At 44.0% G+C, this 13,392-nt stretch overlaps 1 protein-coding gene across 1 annotated transcript; it reads right to left on the bottom strand.

Moving 5' to 3' along the window:
- Positions 1 to 4,929: 4,929 nt before the first annotated feature.
- On the bottom strand, positions 4,930 to 8,259 carry LOC107180269 (beta-defensin 105-like). The gene is made up of 3 exons (XM_015540697.1): positions 8,190 to 8,259; positions 7,788 to 7,829; positions 4,930 to 5,057 (listed from the first exon to the last, which is right to left on the bottom strand). The coding sequence occupies exons 1-3, from the start codon at positions 8,257 to 8,259 to the stop codon at positions 4,930 to 4,932; spliced, it is 240 nt and encodes a 79-aa protein (XP_015396183.1).
- Positions 8,260 to 13,392: the final 5,133 nt, after the last annotated feature.

Genomic DNA, 13,392 nt, shown 5'->3' with positions numbered 1-13,392 from the left:
CCCATTACATATGAGGTGATATTTGCAAATTGAGTTTAATAGAGTTGCTTTCCTGTCAAATCAAAGCATCAGCATTCTTCAGAAGATGTACCAGTCTTCAGATCCTTTTCAACACAACACTCACAGCGTCCTGGACATCAATCTTGTTGAAATAATCAGACAAGGACCTTAATATATCCATTTTAACACACTCCAAGTAGTAAAGAAAATACACATGCAATCAATTTGAACTCAGGAAGTCTCATTAGAGAACAGAAAATATATATAAAAAAAATTGATACTAAAAAATACAATATCTGAACAAAATTAACTGAATAGATTTGATAGCACCGAAAATATGACAGGATCAAGAGTCACTGAATCAATAAAAACTATGCAATCTGTAGATCAGAGAGAAAAAAAGATTGAGAGAAATAGGCCTTCAAGGGTCTGATGGATAACATCAAAAGCTAAAGCAGACAGGTCGTTGGAGTCCCAGAATGAGGAGAGAACCATAATGGGGTAAAAAGTAGTTCAAGGAAATAATGGCTGAAAATTCCCAAATGCGGTGAAAGACACAAAATGACAAAACCAGGAAGCTCAGCGAATTGCAAGAAACATAAAAACCATGCTTAGGCACAACACAGTCAAACTTCTGAAATCCAAAAAAAGGGAGAGAATCGTGAAAGCATCCAGAGAAAAATAACACTTTGAGTTCAGGGAAACCGCAATTGAATTACCATCAGCTTCTCCTCAGAAAGGAAAGAGGTAAGTAAGGTGGGGGGGGGGGGGGCCACACCCTGCTGTGCTGAAGGAAAACAAGCAGAAGCTGCCTGCCCCAAAATCCACCTGCAGGAAGAACTCCTTTAAAAGGGGAAAATAGAATAAACATATTTTCAGGGCGAAGAAAACTGAAAGTTTTCTCTACCAGAGATTCCCTAAAGGAAGTTCTTCAGGCTGAAGGGAAATGCAAGAAGGAAACTTGATTTTCAAGGAGAATAAAAAACATCAGAAATGATAAATATCAGAGGTGCCTGGGTGGTTCAGTCGGTTAAGCAGCTGACTCTTGATTCAGCTCAGGTCATGATTTCATGGTTTGTGAGTTCGAGCCCCGCGCTGGGCTCTGTGCTGACAGCTTGGAGCCTAGAGCCTGCTTTGGATTCTGTCTTCCTCTCTCTCTGCCCCTCCCCTGCTCACACTCTGTCTCTCTCTCTCTCAAAAATAAATAAACATTAAAAAAATTTTTTTAATAAAAATAAATTGGAAGTTTATAACAATAACCCATTTAGGAAATTTCCTAATATTTGAAAATAAAAAAAACATAATTCTAAATTGTGTATGCATCAAAGAACAAATTAGAAAACATTTCACATTGCACATAAAGAAATACCAATATATCTGAGTGCCTGGGTGGCTCAGTTGGTTAAGCGTCTGGCTCTTGATTTCAGCTCAAATCATGATCTCATAGTTCGTGAGTTCCCCACCCACATCTGGCTCTGCACTGGCAGTGTGGAGCCTGCTTGGGATTCTCTCTCTTTCCCTCTCTCTCTGCCCCTCCTCCACTCACACACTCTCTCTCTCAAAATAAATAAACTAAAAAAAAAAAAAAACAAACAAAAAAAACAAACTGTCAAGTTTTGTGGGACCCAGCAAAAGAATCACAGAAATTTGTGTCCAAATGCTTATTTTAAACAATGAGAAATGTCTACACTTATGACTTAAAATTTCATTTAAAAAATTTTAAAAATGGAGGACAAGGGGAGCCCAAGTACATAGAATGAATGAAAGAGCAAATCCTATAGACATTAAAATGTTTGGAACAGATCCAAGGGAACAGGATACCCTTCGAGGGACTAGTCAGCTCTTGAAGTTGTAGCTTCCTAAACTGGAAGATTAGTTCACTGATTTGGGATCTTTCCTCTTTTTAAATGGAGACATTTACAACTATAAATTTTCCTCTAAGCATTCCTTTAGCTGCATCCCCTAAGTCTTGTTTTGCTTTGTTTTCAATTTTCATTCACCTAATATTTTCTAATTTCTCTTTTGATTTCTTCTTTGACCCATTGCTGATCTAGGAGCATGTTGTTCATTTCCACATCTTTGTGACTTTCCCAAGTTTTCTCTTGTTATTCCTTTTTGGTCAGAGAGCATACTTGGTATGATTTCGATCCTTTGAAATCATTGAGGCTGGATTTTTGGCTTACCATATGGCCTATTCTGCAGATATTTTGGAAGAACGTCTACAGAACGTCTCATGGGACCTTGAGAAGAATGTGTATTTTGCTGTTGTTGGCTGGAGTGTGCCATAGATGTCCAACTGGTTCACAGTGTCTTCAGATCTATTTCCTTATTAAATATTAAAGTCCTCCAATATTTTTGTTGAATTATTGGTTTCTCCCTGCGATGTGTCAGTTCTCACTTCGTGTATTTTGTGACTCCTGTGAGGTTTATATACACTGATAATTGTCATGTTGACTCATGAGGCTTTGACTCATCTACCATTGTACAAAGTTCTCTTGCCTTTGGCTATATCTTTTTCCACCCGTTTTGATCTCTTTAGTTCCTTGAATCTAAACTGTGTCTCTGGCACACAGCATAGAGTTGCATCTTCTTTACATACTCCATTCTGCTAGGTTCTAACTGGAGTGTTTAGCCCATTTGCATTTAATGCCATAATTGATGAGGTAAGATTTACATCTGCCATTTGCTATTTGTTTTCTAAACGTTATGCCTCTTTCCCCCCTCTGTTCCTGCATTACTGACTACTTTTGTGTTAAACAGATATTTCCTGAGGTACCATTTGAATTCCCTGTCATTTATCTTGCAATCCATGTTTGAGTGATATTATAAATGACTTGGGGGTTGCAATTAATTTTAAACAATCTAGTTTGTTTACAACCACCCACCGCCTGGGTGGTTCAGTTGGTTAAGTGTCTGACTTCAGCTCAGGTCATGATCTCTGGGTTCATGGGTTGGAGTCCCACGTCAGACTCTCTGCTCAGAGCCTGGAGCCTGCTTGGATTCTGTGTCTCCCTCTCTTCCCCTACCCTGCTCACTCTCTCTCTCTCTTTCAAACATAAATAAACTTTAAACAATCTAGTTTGGATCAATACTAATTTGATTCCAATGGTGAACAAAAACGTTATTCTGTGAAGCTTGGTTTTCTCCCCCTTTCTTTTGTTCTGATTAGAAAGAAATTGGAGTTTTGAAGGATGAGAGCCTCTCACTGGCCTTGAAGGAGAAACTGCTGTTCTATGGGAAGAGCCATTGGGCAGGAAAAAGAAAGCAGCCTCGGCTCGCTCAGGACAGCCCGATGCTGACAGCCTGCAAGACAACAGCCACCCACCCCAGGCCTAGGACCCCAAGTGAAGAATTTTCCCAGCGGCCCCAGGGGTGTGCAAGTAGATCTCTTGCCTTGGATTAGATCCAAATCTGGGCCAACACCATGCTGTCAGTCTTGTGAAACCCTGAGCAGGGAGTCTAGCTACCCTGTGCCCAGACTTTGGACCCATGGAAGCCTGAGAGATAACGTGTGCTGTTTAAGCTGCTAACTTTTGTGGTGCTTTGTTGTACAGTGAAAGAAACGGATACCGCAATGTTCCAAGATAAATCTCCTTTTGGAAAGCATATTTCTGTGTTCTTTCAAGGCTCCCGTGTGGCCCACGGCACTCTACTGTGTCCTGAATGTTTGATATTGTTTCTGGTCCATCTTATGAACTTATCTTAAACCTAACCTCCCAGGTCTCTATCTTAAACCACTTACTACGTTTCCCTTGCTCTAGCAGGCCACATTATTTGGGAATTTTCCCTTTAGGATGGTTTCAGCCCAGTGACCTTGAGTAGCATTCACGGGGTCTGTGGAAGCCACGCCCCTTTGCCCTCCCTAATCTCGTGAGTGCAGTCCACTCCAGTGCTGACTTTTCTGTCCTGCCATGGTGCACAACTCCAGTCGGAGCTCTTTGCCTGTAGACACTTTGAAGTGTGGGCACCTGGGAGAGGCAGCCACTGCTGGAGAGGTGGGGGAGAGAACCCCTTCCTCCCATCCACCATTCTCCCACCAAGGAGAGACCAAAAGATGTACTGGAGTGCAAAATGACCAATCGTACGACGGTAGCTCAAACATTAAGCAAAATACTGTTCGTCTCACATGTAAAAACTGAGTGATCAAATTTGAGTAGCTGCTCATAAGGATGAATAATTTTGACCTTTATTGTATGAAGCTACAAATTTTATTTCATGAGGCAAAAAGTTATATAGTCAACCATCCATGCTTAGTCTAGGCTGAGCATTGTAAGTCAATCTCTGGCATTTTCATTTATAGGCAAGAAAAGAAGTGAGAAATTGGTGCCACAGACATTAATTGAGTAGGTATGGGTTGCTTAAAAAATACACCATAAGTTCTAGAAGAATGACAATGTATGGATATACCAAGAAATGACGTGGATAATTTCTTGTATTCTATACAATTATAAGTCCACTGACACAAATGCGATGTCCTTTCTGTTTCTCTATTTTGTTAAAATTGGTACACATAGATAGATACACAGAACATGACGGGGGTATACACGTCCGTTTCTGGCTCCCAGGCTATGACCTTGAGGAAGTGACAGCTTCTCTGGGTCTCAATTTCTTCAAATATAAATAGAGATAATAAAATCTACTTCATAAGGTTATATTGAGTTCTCTGAGGAAAGTATGGGGGAAGTACTCACAAATGACAAGGTACTCCACAAATTTGTAGTGGTAGTATCTGATTAGGCTCTTAGGCACCTTCGAATCTTGATTTTAAAATCAATAAAAAATAAGCAAAGAAACAAAACAAGGGGAGAAAGAAACCGGAATGATTCTGAGACTCACTCATGGTGTTTCTTGGGTAAAGCCACCCAATTTCTCTTGCCCTCCTTTGAAAGTCCAGGCCTGCTTCCAAGACTGGAGGAGGGCCGATTGGGTTCAGCTGACCTTCCGTCGGCAACAGAAAAAGTTCAGCTTGCAATGTCCAACAGGCTTCTCATCCTCAGTACACATCTTTCTGCACTTGCCCCGGCCGAGCCTGCATGGCTCACAAGCAGCAAAGTCACCTACACCAGAAAGATCTGCTGACACACCTGTCCAGGGACTCCCTGGACGTGGGGAGAACATCAAAGGCCACCCAAATAAGGGAGGGTTTATATGGTCATAAAGAGTGTTTTTAAGAGCCAGCCCTGATTTTTCAAAGAGCTCTGCTTTTCTCAGGATGGAGATGGGGAGACTTAATTTTGAAGCAAGAGGTCGGCACATTCTTTGTTCTTCATGTGTTTATAACCTGGCCTGTGTCACAAGTAAGCACAGTGGGGCCAAGTGTCATGTATATTACAGAAGCATAAAAATACATACCTGATACTTCTGTAAAGGTTACAGGATAAAGATTAGAGGGCTATCTTGTGGTTTGAAAAGATCCTTGAAGGTAGAGGTGAAGTTCGGTGCGGTTTTTTTGGGGGGTCTGGAAATGGTGTGTGTCCTCTGCAAACTGCCTGATCTCAACTTTCTCATTTGTCAAATGAACATTCTAGAAACACTTGTCTACACTGTAAATTCTTTTAGTGGTCAAATGGAGTAATTCATGTGAGAACATTTTGCCAAACACTATTTAGTCAATTAGCTGTTTTTTGCTGTTGTTACTCTAAGCAAAAGCTTTTTTACATGGTCACAAAAAATTTTTTCAGGATAACTTTCATGGACCAGGGAGGTAGTGCCTTTGCCAGCCAAGAGTCCTTTATTTGCTGGTCTGGTTCTCCAGCGGCAACCTTTATGTTGCAACCCCTTATTTTCTTTCCTATTAACTACCTTCTTGTCAGTAACCCAGAGCTACATGGAATCTTACAGGTTGGTCTCACTACAACAACCACTCACTGGGCTCCTTGACAACTTATTTCCCCATCCTCAGTGGCTATTTAGGATTTTATGTTCCCTGTCTCATCAAAGAAGACGTTTCCTCCCTCTCCTTCCCTCTCACATCATGGCTCAGTGACATGCCCAGAGTTGGTCCATTCCTGGACTGCATTACATCACCTTGATGCTGGATCTCCTCAGGTTGCCCACCTAACTTCTGAACACCAACCCAAGAGCTGTTTGTGCTCATGCTAATTGCTGCTTGCTTTGTGCTGAAGCTTGCCCGGGGGGCATGGGGATGGCTGTGACTATCCAGTTGGTTCTACGAAGTCCACCGTTAGAGTCAGATCTGTTCCTCAGGCTTCGCTCTAGTAAAGCCCAAGTCCGCATCACATATCTCTTCTGTCAGATGTAGTGCACTCATCACAACTTGTGATAAGAATTCCTACTGGCTCTGAAACAAAGCCCCCGATGACTTTTATTCCAACCCGCTTTGACTGGGGGCAAGGGCAGACACAAGCTAACATTCTACTGAAGGCTTCCTGAGAACACTGAAAAACCAGTGCCCTGCTTCCTCGCCACACAACAATTCAACTCCTTGTTCGTGTCTAGCTGCTGATTTTATCATTTTCTCCTTCTGAGTTCCAATCTTCTTCCTTACCTGGGAACTTCTGGGTGAGCAGCCATTCACCTTGTCTTCCCAGCTTATGTGAGTTCCACCCATCTTCACTCAGATGATGCCCCAGCCCGTCTTACCTCCTGAGCCTTGCATTACCGAGGCAGGGAGGAATCAGCATTTTCAGCCCTGGAACCGGGTAGGATATGGACTTATGTTGTGTTTCTAATCTGACCTACGCTTCGGAATGCCAGGGAGTGTCTCTAGATGCCCATTTGCTGCCAAATTAGAACACCCATTCTCCTGCTAACCCGCTCTGGCTGTGTTTATATGCAGGGCTTACAAGCAATGGGCGGAGTGATTATTTGACAGCATCTGCTCTTTTCAGGCAGGGTGTGGTCTGACCGTTCAGTGCCTTGCCGTCTGTTGAGGATTTTGTATGCCACCTCTGCTCAAGGCTATTGCTGGGCGCTTTCCTACCTGGTTGGGAATCACAGAATTCAGACTTTGTGACTCTGGCATCCTGAGTTGGAAGCCTAGCTTACCACTTGTCATTCTGTCACCCGGGGACAATTATTTAACGTCTCATCTTGTCCCATCTTCATCGTCTTGTATAAGACAGCAGTTACAATAGCACCCACATCCTAGGGACGTTTTGAAGGTTAAATGACATAATCCACATAAAGTTAATAGACTGCCTGGTGCACGGGAAGTGCTCAGTGATGAGTAGAACCTTAATTGTTTCTCACTCCAAAATGCTGTCTAAACACTTTTAAATTCTGTTTGCAACTCTCCGGAGATATTTCTTTCGGTTCTGTTTATAATACGCATTCTTCCTGCAGAAGATAAGTATACAAAGAGATCAGGGGGTGCTTCAATGGGCACAGCTCTTCTGTATTGGCGGTGAGATTTCACCACTCCTTTATTTGATCCTTCTGAGACCAGTAGCATAGGCTGGGACACCTCTTACTGGGTTTAGGGGCAGAGCCTGTAAGACGTGGGCGAGCATGTTCTCAGAGCAGTGCTTCTTGGCCAGTACAAGCCTGATCCTGTAACCTTGCTTTCATTAGCACCACAAGCTAATGACAATAGGTCATTACCAGGTCCAAATCTCTGTAGCCAAAATTCCAATTCAGTAACTAAGAGATTTCCCTGCGAGATAGCAAACCCAGATATGATGCTGGCTACGAGAGGCAGAAATCTGGGGTTTCAGGCAACTCTATTCTTCTGATTATTTCTATCACACCTTGCCTCCAGAAGTCAGAGGGAGCTGACAGGTCAGAGGTCTTAAAAGTAGAAATTATACACAGGGGATTCAACTTACCTCCTGGAAGTGGCTTGGAATACTCGAGTCCTGCCTGGCACCCTAAATTCAAAATAGCACATTTTGGATTTTAAAGTCAGTGCAGGAAATAACGCTGTACAAAACAACATTCCTGGCTCCACACATCTGCTGTCAAAGGTCAGCAGATCACAGAGGCTGTATCTTTATTCTATTTCTGAAGGCTAGCACTCTGGGTAACCAGTAAGAAGTTTAATAAAAAGGTTGGGGGTAGGTGGGAGAGGGAATTGTAGTTTGCTGAGAAAATGCCACTGTAGATTCAAGAAATTCCCATGAGGACTTCAGTGGGGAGCTGACTGTTAATCTCAATTTTACGGTGGCCCACAGAAGAACCATCAGGCTTTAAGAGCTGCCCCCATCACAATCCCATCCATTTGCAATTACCTGATGGAAACTGGGCGAAAATGAAGAAAAAGGCAAAGACAATATAAGACATCTTCCTGGTCAGGGTCATTTCTGGGGAAGACTCTTCAGAGCAGAGGTCTGGGACCTCTGCGAGAGGACAGGAGGCTCACTTATATTTGAAAGTAATGGGGAATACACTTGGTCAATGAAGTGAATCAATAAAGAAAGCACATTGACATGCTCCATTTCCTAGGATCAAGGACTGACATGATGGGAGGACCTGTATTCTGGGAATTCTGGCTGGGGCAGTGGAAGGAACACGAGGCCAGGAGCTGGAAAACCAGGAGCCACGCACTGATCCTACTGATGCAGGACGTAGGAGCCTGCTAGCCCCTTCTCTCTCCCAGCTCCATTGTCTCTTCCATTGACTAAGGAGCAGCCATAGTGATTGACAGACGCAACATGCCCAGAGCTGGTCCATTCCTGAGCTGCGTTCCATCACCTTGAGGCTGGATCTTCTCAGGTTGCCCACCTAACTTCTGAGCACCAACCCAAGAACTGTTTGTGTTCATGCTAATTGCTGCTTGCTTTGTGCTGAAGCTTGCTGGGGGGATGGGGATGGCTGTGCCTATCCACTTGGTTCTTTGAAGCCCACAGCTCCTCTGCCAGTCTCTTAGGGTTGTTGTCAAGCTGTAGGGATGAGGATATGGATGTGCTTGGAACATAGGGAAGTGCTTGGAAAGAAGCCTGGTGCCCTGTAAGAAAAGCCCAAGCAATGTGCACTGTTACTGCCCTGGTTTTCATTTGTACTACCTTCATACAAGAAAGGGGGGTGGTTAATCTCAATTTTATGGTGGTCTGGGAGAAAAGGGGGGGGGGTGGTAGTCATTTTACCAACTTAGCTCTGAATCCCCGAGCCTGTGACAATGTCAACTAGCAGCCCAAAGGCAGAATTTCCACATCCTTTTCATTCATCAAGAACACAGGTATCAAAATTACTACTTATATCCCTGCACCCCCAAATAAGCCCCATCCTGTTGTCCATGCTTCTGCAAGGCTCTGTTCTTCATCTTGGGAATGCAAAATAGGATAACTGAACAAGGCAGGCTGAGGTCAGACAGAGCGGGTTAGCAGATGTATGACCTCGGGCAGGTGGCTTACTTTGTTGAACTTGTCTCTTCATCTTACAATGGGGACGGAATAAAGGTACATACTTCATAGGATATTTAAAAGGACTCACTGAAATGAGTATTAAGTGGCTATCAGTGTGTCTGGCTATTATTACCAGCCTTACATTCACATGTCTGTCTATCCTGCTTTGCGTCCAACTTTTATGTAAATTCTTTTTCAACTACACCAACTCACAGTGAACTTTTTCTGGCCTGGAAAGTGCAGCCATGCTGATATCTGCACATTTGTTTCTGTGGCCTTCAAACAAGGCAGCTTCATGAACATAAGGCAATACATAGGTACTAGGGGACGAGAGCTGAGCCTAACAGCCTCAGCCTTCAGCTTTCAGGCATTTTTAATAACCTGGAGCCAGGCCAAGTATGAGGAGGGCAGCTGCACACCCCTGTTCTTACCTTGGGGTTTAATGCTCAGCACTCACTGTATTGCAATTCTTAACAATTTTATCTTTGAATATGTGCTCTGTAAATCAAATCTGGTTGGAATAGGAGCAAGTCTGGGACCTTAGAGCCTCAGTCCCCATATGATCTGCCTTCCTTCCCCTCCTCACCTTCTTGGGGGTTCCTGGCCCCCAGCCCTGGGGGCCCCACCCAGCCTCCTCCTTTCCTATCCCTCCCAGAAACACTGCCACCACCGACCCCCAGCTCGTACTGAGTGGAGATGTATCTAGAGATGTGATGGCAGTGCCTTAGGGCCCAGCATGCCATCAAACCCTCCCATGCCATGACCGTGCCGTGGTGTAGGTGGGCAACCTGGCAGGAGCAGACCTCTCTCCAGCCCACAATTCAATACGGATTGCTTGCAGCAGATATTGACATATCCTTGAGAGCTGCCCAGCCACCATAGATGGCAGTGGCAGGCTCATGGGGGAAACACCTGGCTTGACTCTCTCTGGAGCAAGACACGCCGGTCCAGCAGTGGCTGATGGTGGACCACACACGTATGTGCAGTGGCAATGTGGGGATCCCCAGGCAGTGTGAGCATCTGCAAGTGTCCTTCAAGTATCTTTGTGCCTGGGAGATTGTGACATTAAATAGCAAAGAAGCATTACTATGACAGATCGAGAGAACTAGATACCTTTAATGGCGCCTTTTTCCTACTTCTTGAACATGGGCCCTTGCACGTTATGTAGCTGATCTTGACCTGGAGTGAACTTCTAGTCTTAGGAAAACAAGATGACTCTAGAAACTTTCAAATTAAAGGGCTAGTCCTTGTCATGGGGATTGGATGGCCTCCTTGCTCCATCATGAGGCCAGAGATGCCCCTATAGAGTGGTCCCTACCATGCTCACTTCTGTAGCTCAAAGCCTCCTGTTCCAAACTCAAATCCTTCCATATCCAATTGCTTTGGATATGGTACAAATCATCATTTGTTTAGCCATTTAGAGCCTACCTGCTTTGTACACCCCCACAAAAGTGCCCCCAACATCTGCTAACATAGATAAGACAAATCCCAGAGCTGTAAGACTCCAAATTGCTGACAGCCTTCTAGGGCTTTGATCCCAAGACTTCTCACCTTGCTGGTGAGAGGTATCATCTAGACTTATGAGCCCCTGTCTGGCACCCCTCTCCCCTGGGAGTTCCATGGCCCTTTGGGGTGGGCGCCTCATGCTACCTTCTCTGGGAGGCCCATCCCCTCATGCAACCCTGTCCACGTACCACCTGATTAACACCTCTCATGGTTCTACCTCTTCCCTGAGCAGCCCTCAAACCCTGGGACTCACCACACCCCATCCTTGGAATTCGCCCACTCAAAGTTATCTGCCCTCCTCACAGTGAGGTGTGAGTAGGACACATCTTAGCTCTTACAATGTTGCACGTCCCTTGGGAGAGTTAGTTGGCTATTTGTGAGTGCTCAGACAAAATCACATATGCCATGCTCTGAATGTCTGTGTCCCCCCAACATTCATGTTGAAACCTAATCCTCACGGTGATGATGTTTGGAGATGAGCCTTTGGGATGTGATTAGGTCATGAGAACGGAGCCCTCATGAATGGGATTAACACCTTTATAAAAGGGGCCCCTGAGAGCTCCCTGTCCCAATCCCCCAAAGGAGGACACAGTGAGAAGTTAGCCATCTGCAACCCAGAAGAGGGTCCTCACCAGCACCCGGCCATGCTGGTGCCCGGTCTTGTATTGCAGCTTCCAGAACTGTGATAAATGTTGTTCATAAGCTACTGAGTCTGGGGTGTTTTGTTATAGCAGCTCAAACAGACTGAGACACCATACGCTGAGAGGAAGACAAAGAATCCCAAGCAGGATCCATGCTGCCAGCCCAGAGCCTGACGCAGGGCTCGATCTCACAAACCATGAGATCATGACCTGAGGAGAAATCAAGAGTCTGACACTTAACCAACTGAGCCACTCAGGCTCTCCTAAAATTTTTTAAGTGAGGATTGGAAGGGAATAGAAAAAATTTGTATATTCAGCTTATCATTCTTTTTTTTTAATGTTTTATTTATTTTTCAGAGCAAGAGAGAGACAGAGTGTGAGCGGGGAGGGGCAGAGAGAGAGGGAGACACAGAATCCAAAGCAGACTCCAGGCTCTGAGCTGTCAGCACAGAGCCCGACACGGGGCTTGAATCCACAAAGTATGAAATCATGACCTGAGCCGAAGTCTGACGCTTAAACAAAGCCACCCAGGTGACTCTCAACCTATCATTCTTCACTGGATTTTTCATATACGAATATATAATCAACACACACACACGTACGCATACATACACACACCTCACAAAAATCTCATGGTGACTGAGGCTAAGGATACATGGAACATTCCCGCATAGTTATTTTAAGCAAATTGTTTAATTTAGAATAATTTAGAAAATCTGCACAGTGAAGAGTTCTCACATACCCCTCCCCCAGCTGCCCCTGATGTTAACATTCATGCTAATAATTATTAACAGTATGACCACGATGCGTTTGTCAAAACCAAGAAATTATCATTGGTATGTCATATTCCTACTGACTAACCTACAGATTTCGAGTTTGTCTGAGGTTTTCTCACAACCGGACTGGGGTTTGGGGTCTGGGAGAAGAATAACACAGGGTTGAGGCTCCTCACCTTGTCCCTCGTGTCAGGGAATGTGCTGGGGACATGCCTGGTCACCCCTGATGTTAACCCTGGCCACTCATTTAAGGTGCCAGCTTTGTCCGCGCTAAAGGGACGCTCTTGCCTCCCCACATTCTTTGGAATTAATCGCCTTCATTCAAGTTGGAGGACTCAAGCCTCACCTCCTGGAGGGAGGTGTCTACTGGGACCATCTGCAATTCTTCTGTTAAAAACGTGTCCCTTTTATCACAGTTATTTGTGCGTTCAATCATTTATTGACATTACTATGGCAGGAGGAAGTAAATTGATGGTCTTATCCAGATCACATTCACAAACCGTGTTTTCAGTTACACAGCGAGCATTTGGTTGCTTTTCAGGAGTTTGTGATTATTTTAATAATATTTTAAGATATTTCAATTTTCAGTAGCAATAATAATAGGGAGAATGATGATGAGGGAGGCTCATCTCCCTAATGTCACATTAAAGAGAGGTATTTCCCAACAGGGAAGAATTAGAGTGGGTAATTCAGGCCTTTCTCTCCATCCACTTAGCTGATTTACTTCAGATTAGGAAAAAGAGATAATCAAATTAGTGGCAGTCTGTGGTCAGAGTATATGGATATTTGATGTATCTGTAGTCTTAATCAAATATCAAATATCCCATATGCTCATAACTATCCAGGGAGCTGTTTGCAGATTAAATAAAATGATGTATATAGTATTTAAAGTATCAGCACTTTTTAAAAAATAAACAATAAAACATATGTTTCAGTAAAGGCACTTGCCGAATGTACACAGCTCACAAATATTGGAGCTGGAATTCAGACCCCACTGACTCCATCATGATATTATGTAGTTACTCTGATTTTACATACGAGTGAACCAAAGCTATTAAGGAGCATAGTCAGGATTAGAAATCCAAACTGCCAGATTCCAGATCTTTCTTCCTACTGGTGCATATATCTGCCCCTGATCATCAAGGAACCCTCTACTCTGTCTTCCCT

The sequence above is a fragment of the Panthera tigris genome, chromosome B1 (assembly GCF_018350195.1).
Source record: "Panthera tigris isolate Pti1 chromosome B1, P.tigris_Pti1_mat1.1, whole genome shotgun sequence".
Lineage (NCBI taxonomy): Eukaryota > Metazoa > Chordata > Mammalia > Carnivora > Felidae > Panthera > Panthera tigris.
This window is presented reverse-complemented; position numbering and strand designations above follow the sequence as displayed.

Bases quoted from the DNA above. Each gene is read 5' to 3' on its own strand.
- LOC107180269 (XM_015540697.1), bottom strand. From the start codon at position 8,259: ATGACCCTGACCAGGAAGATGTCTTATATTGTCTTTGCCTTTTTCTTC. The intron at 7,830-8,189 runs GTAATTGCAAAT...TTTTGAATTTAG, and splicing joins TTTCGCCCAGTTTCCATCAG to GGTGCCAGGCAGGACTCGAG. The intron at 5,058-7,787 runs GTAAGTTGAATC...TTTCTGGTGTAG, and splicing joins TTCCAAGCCACTTCCAGGAG to GTGACTTTGCTGCTTGTGAG.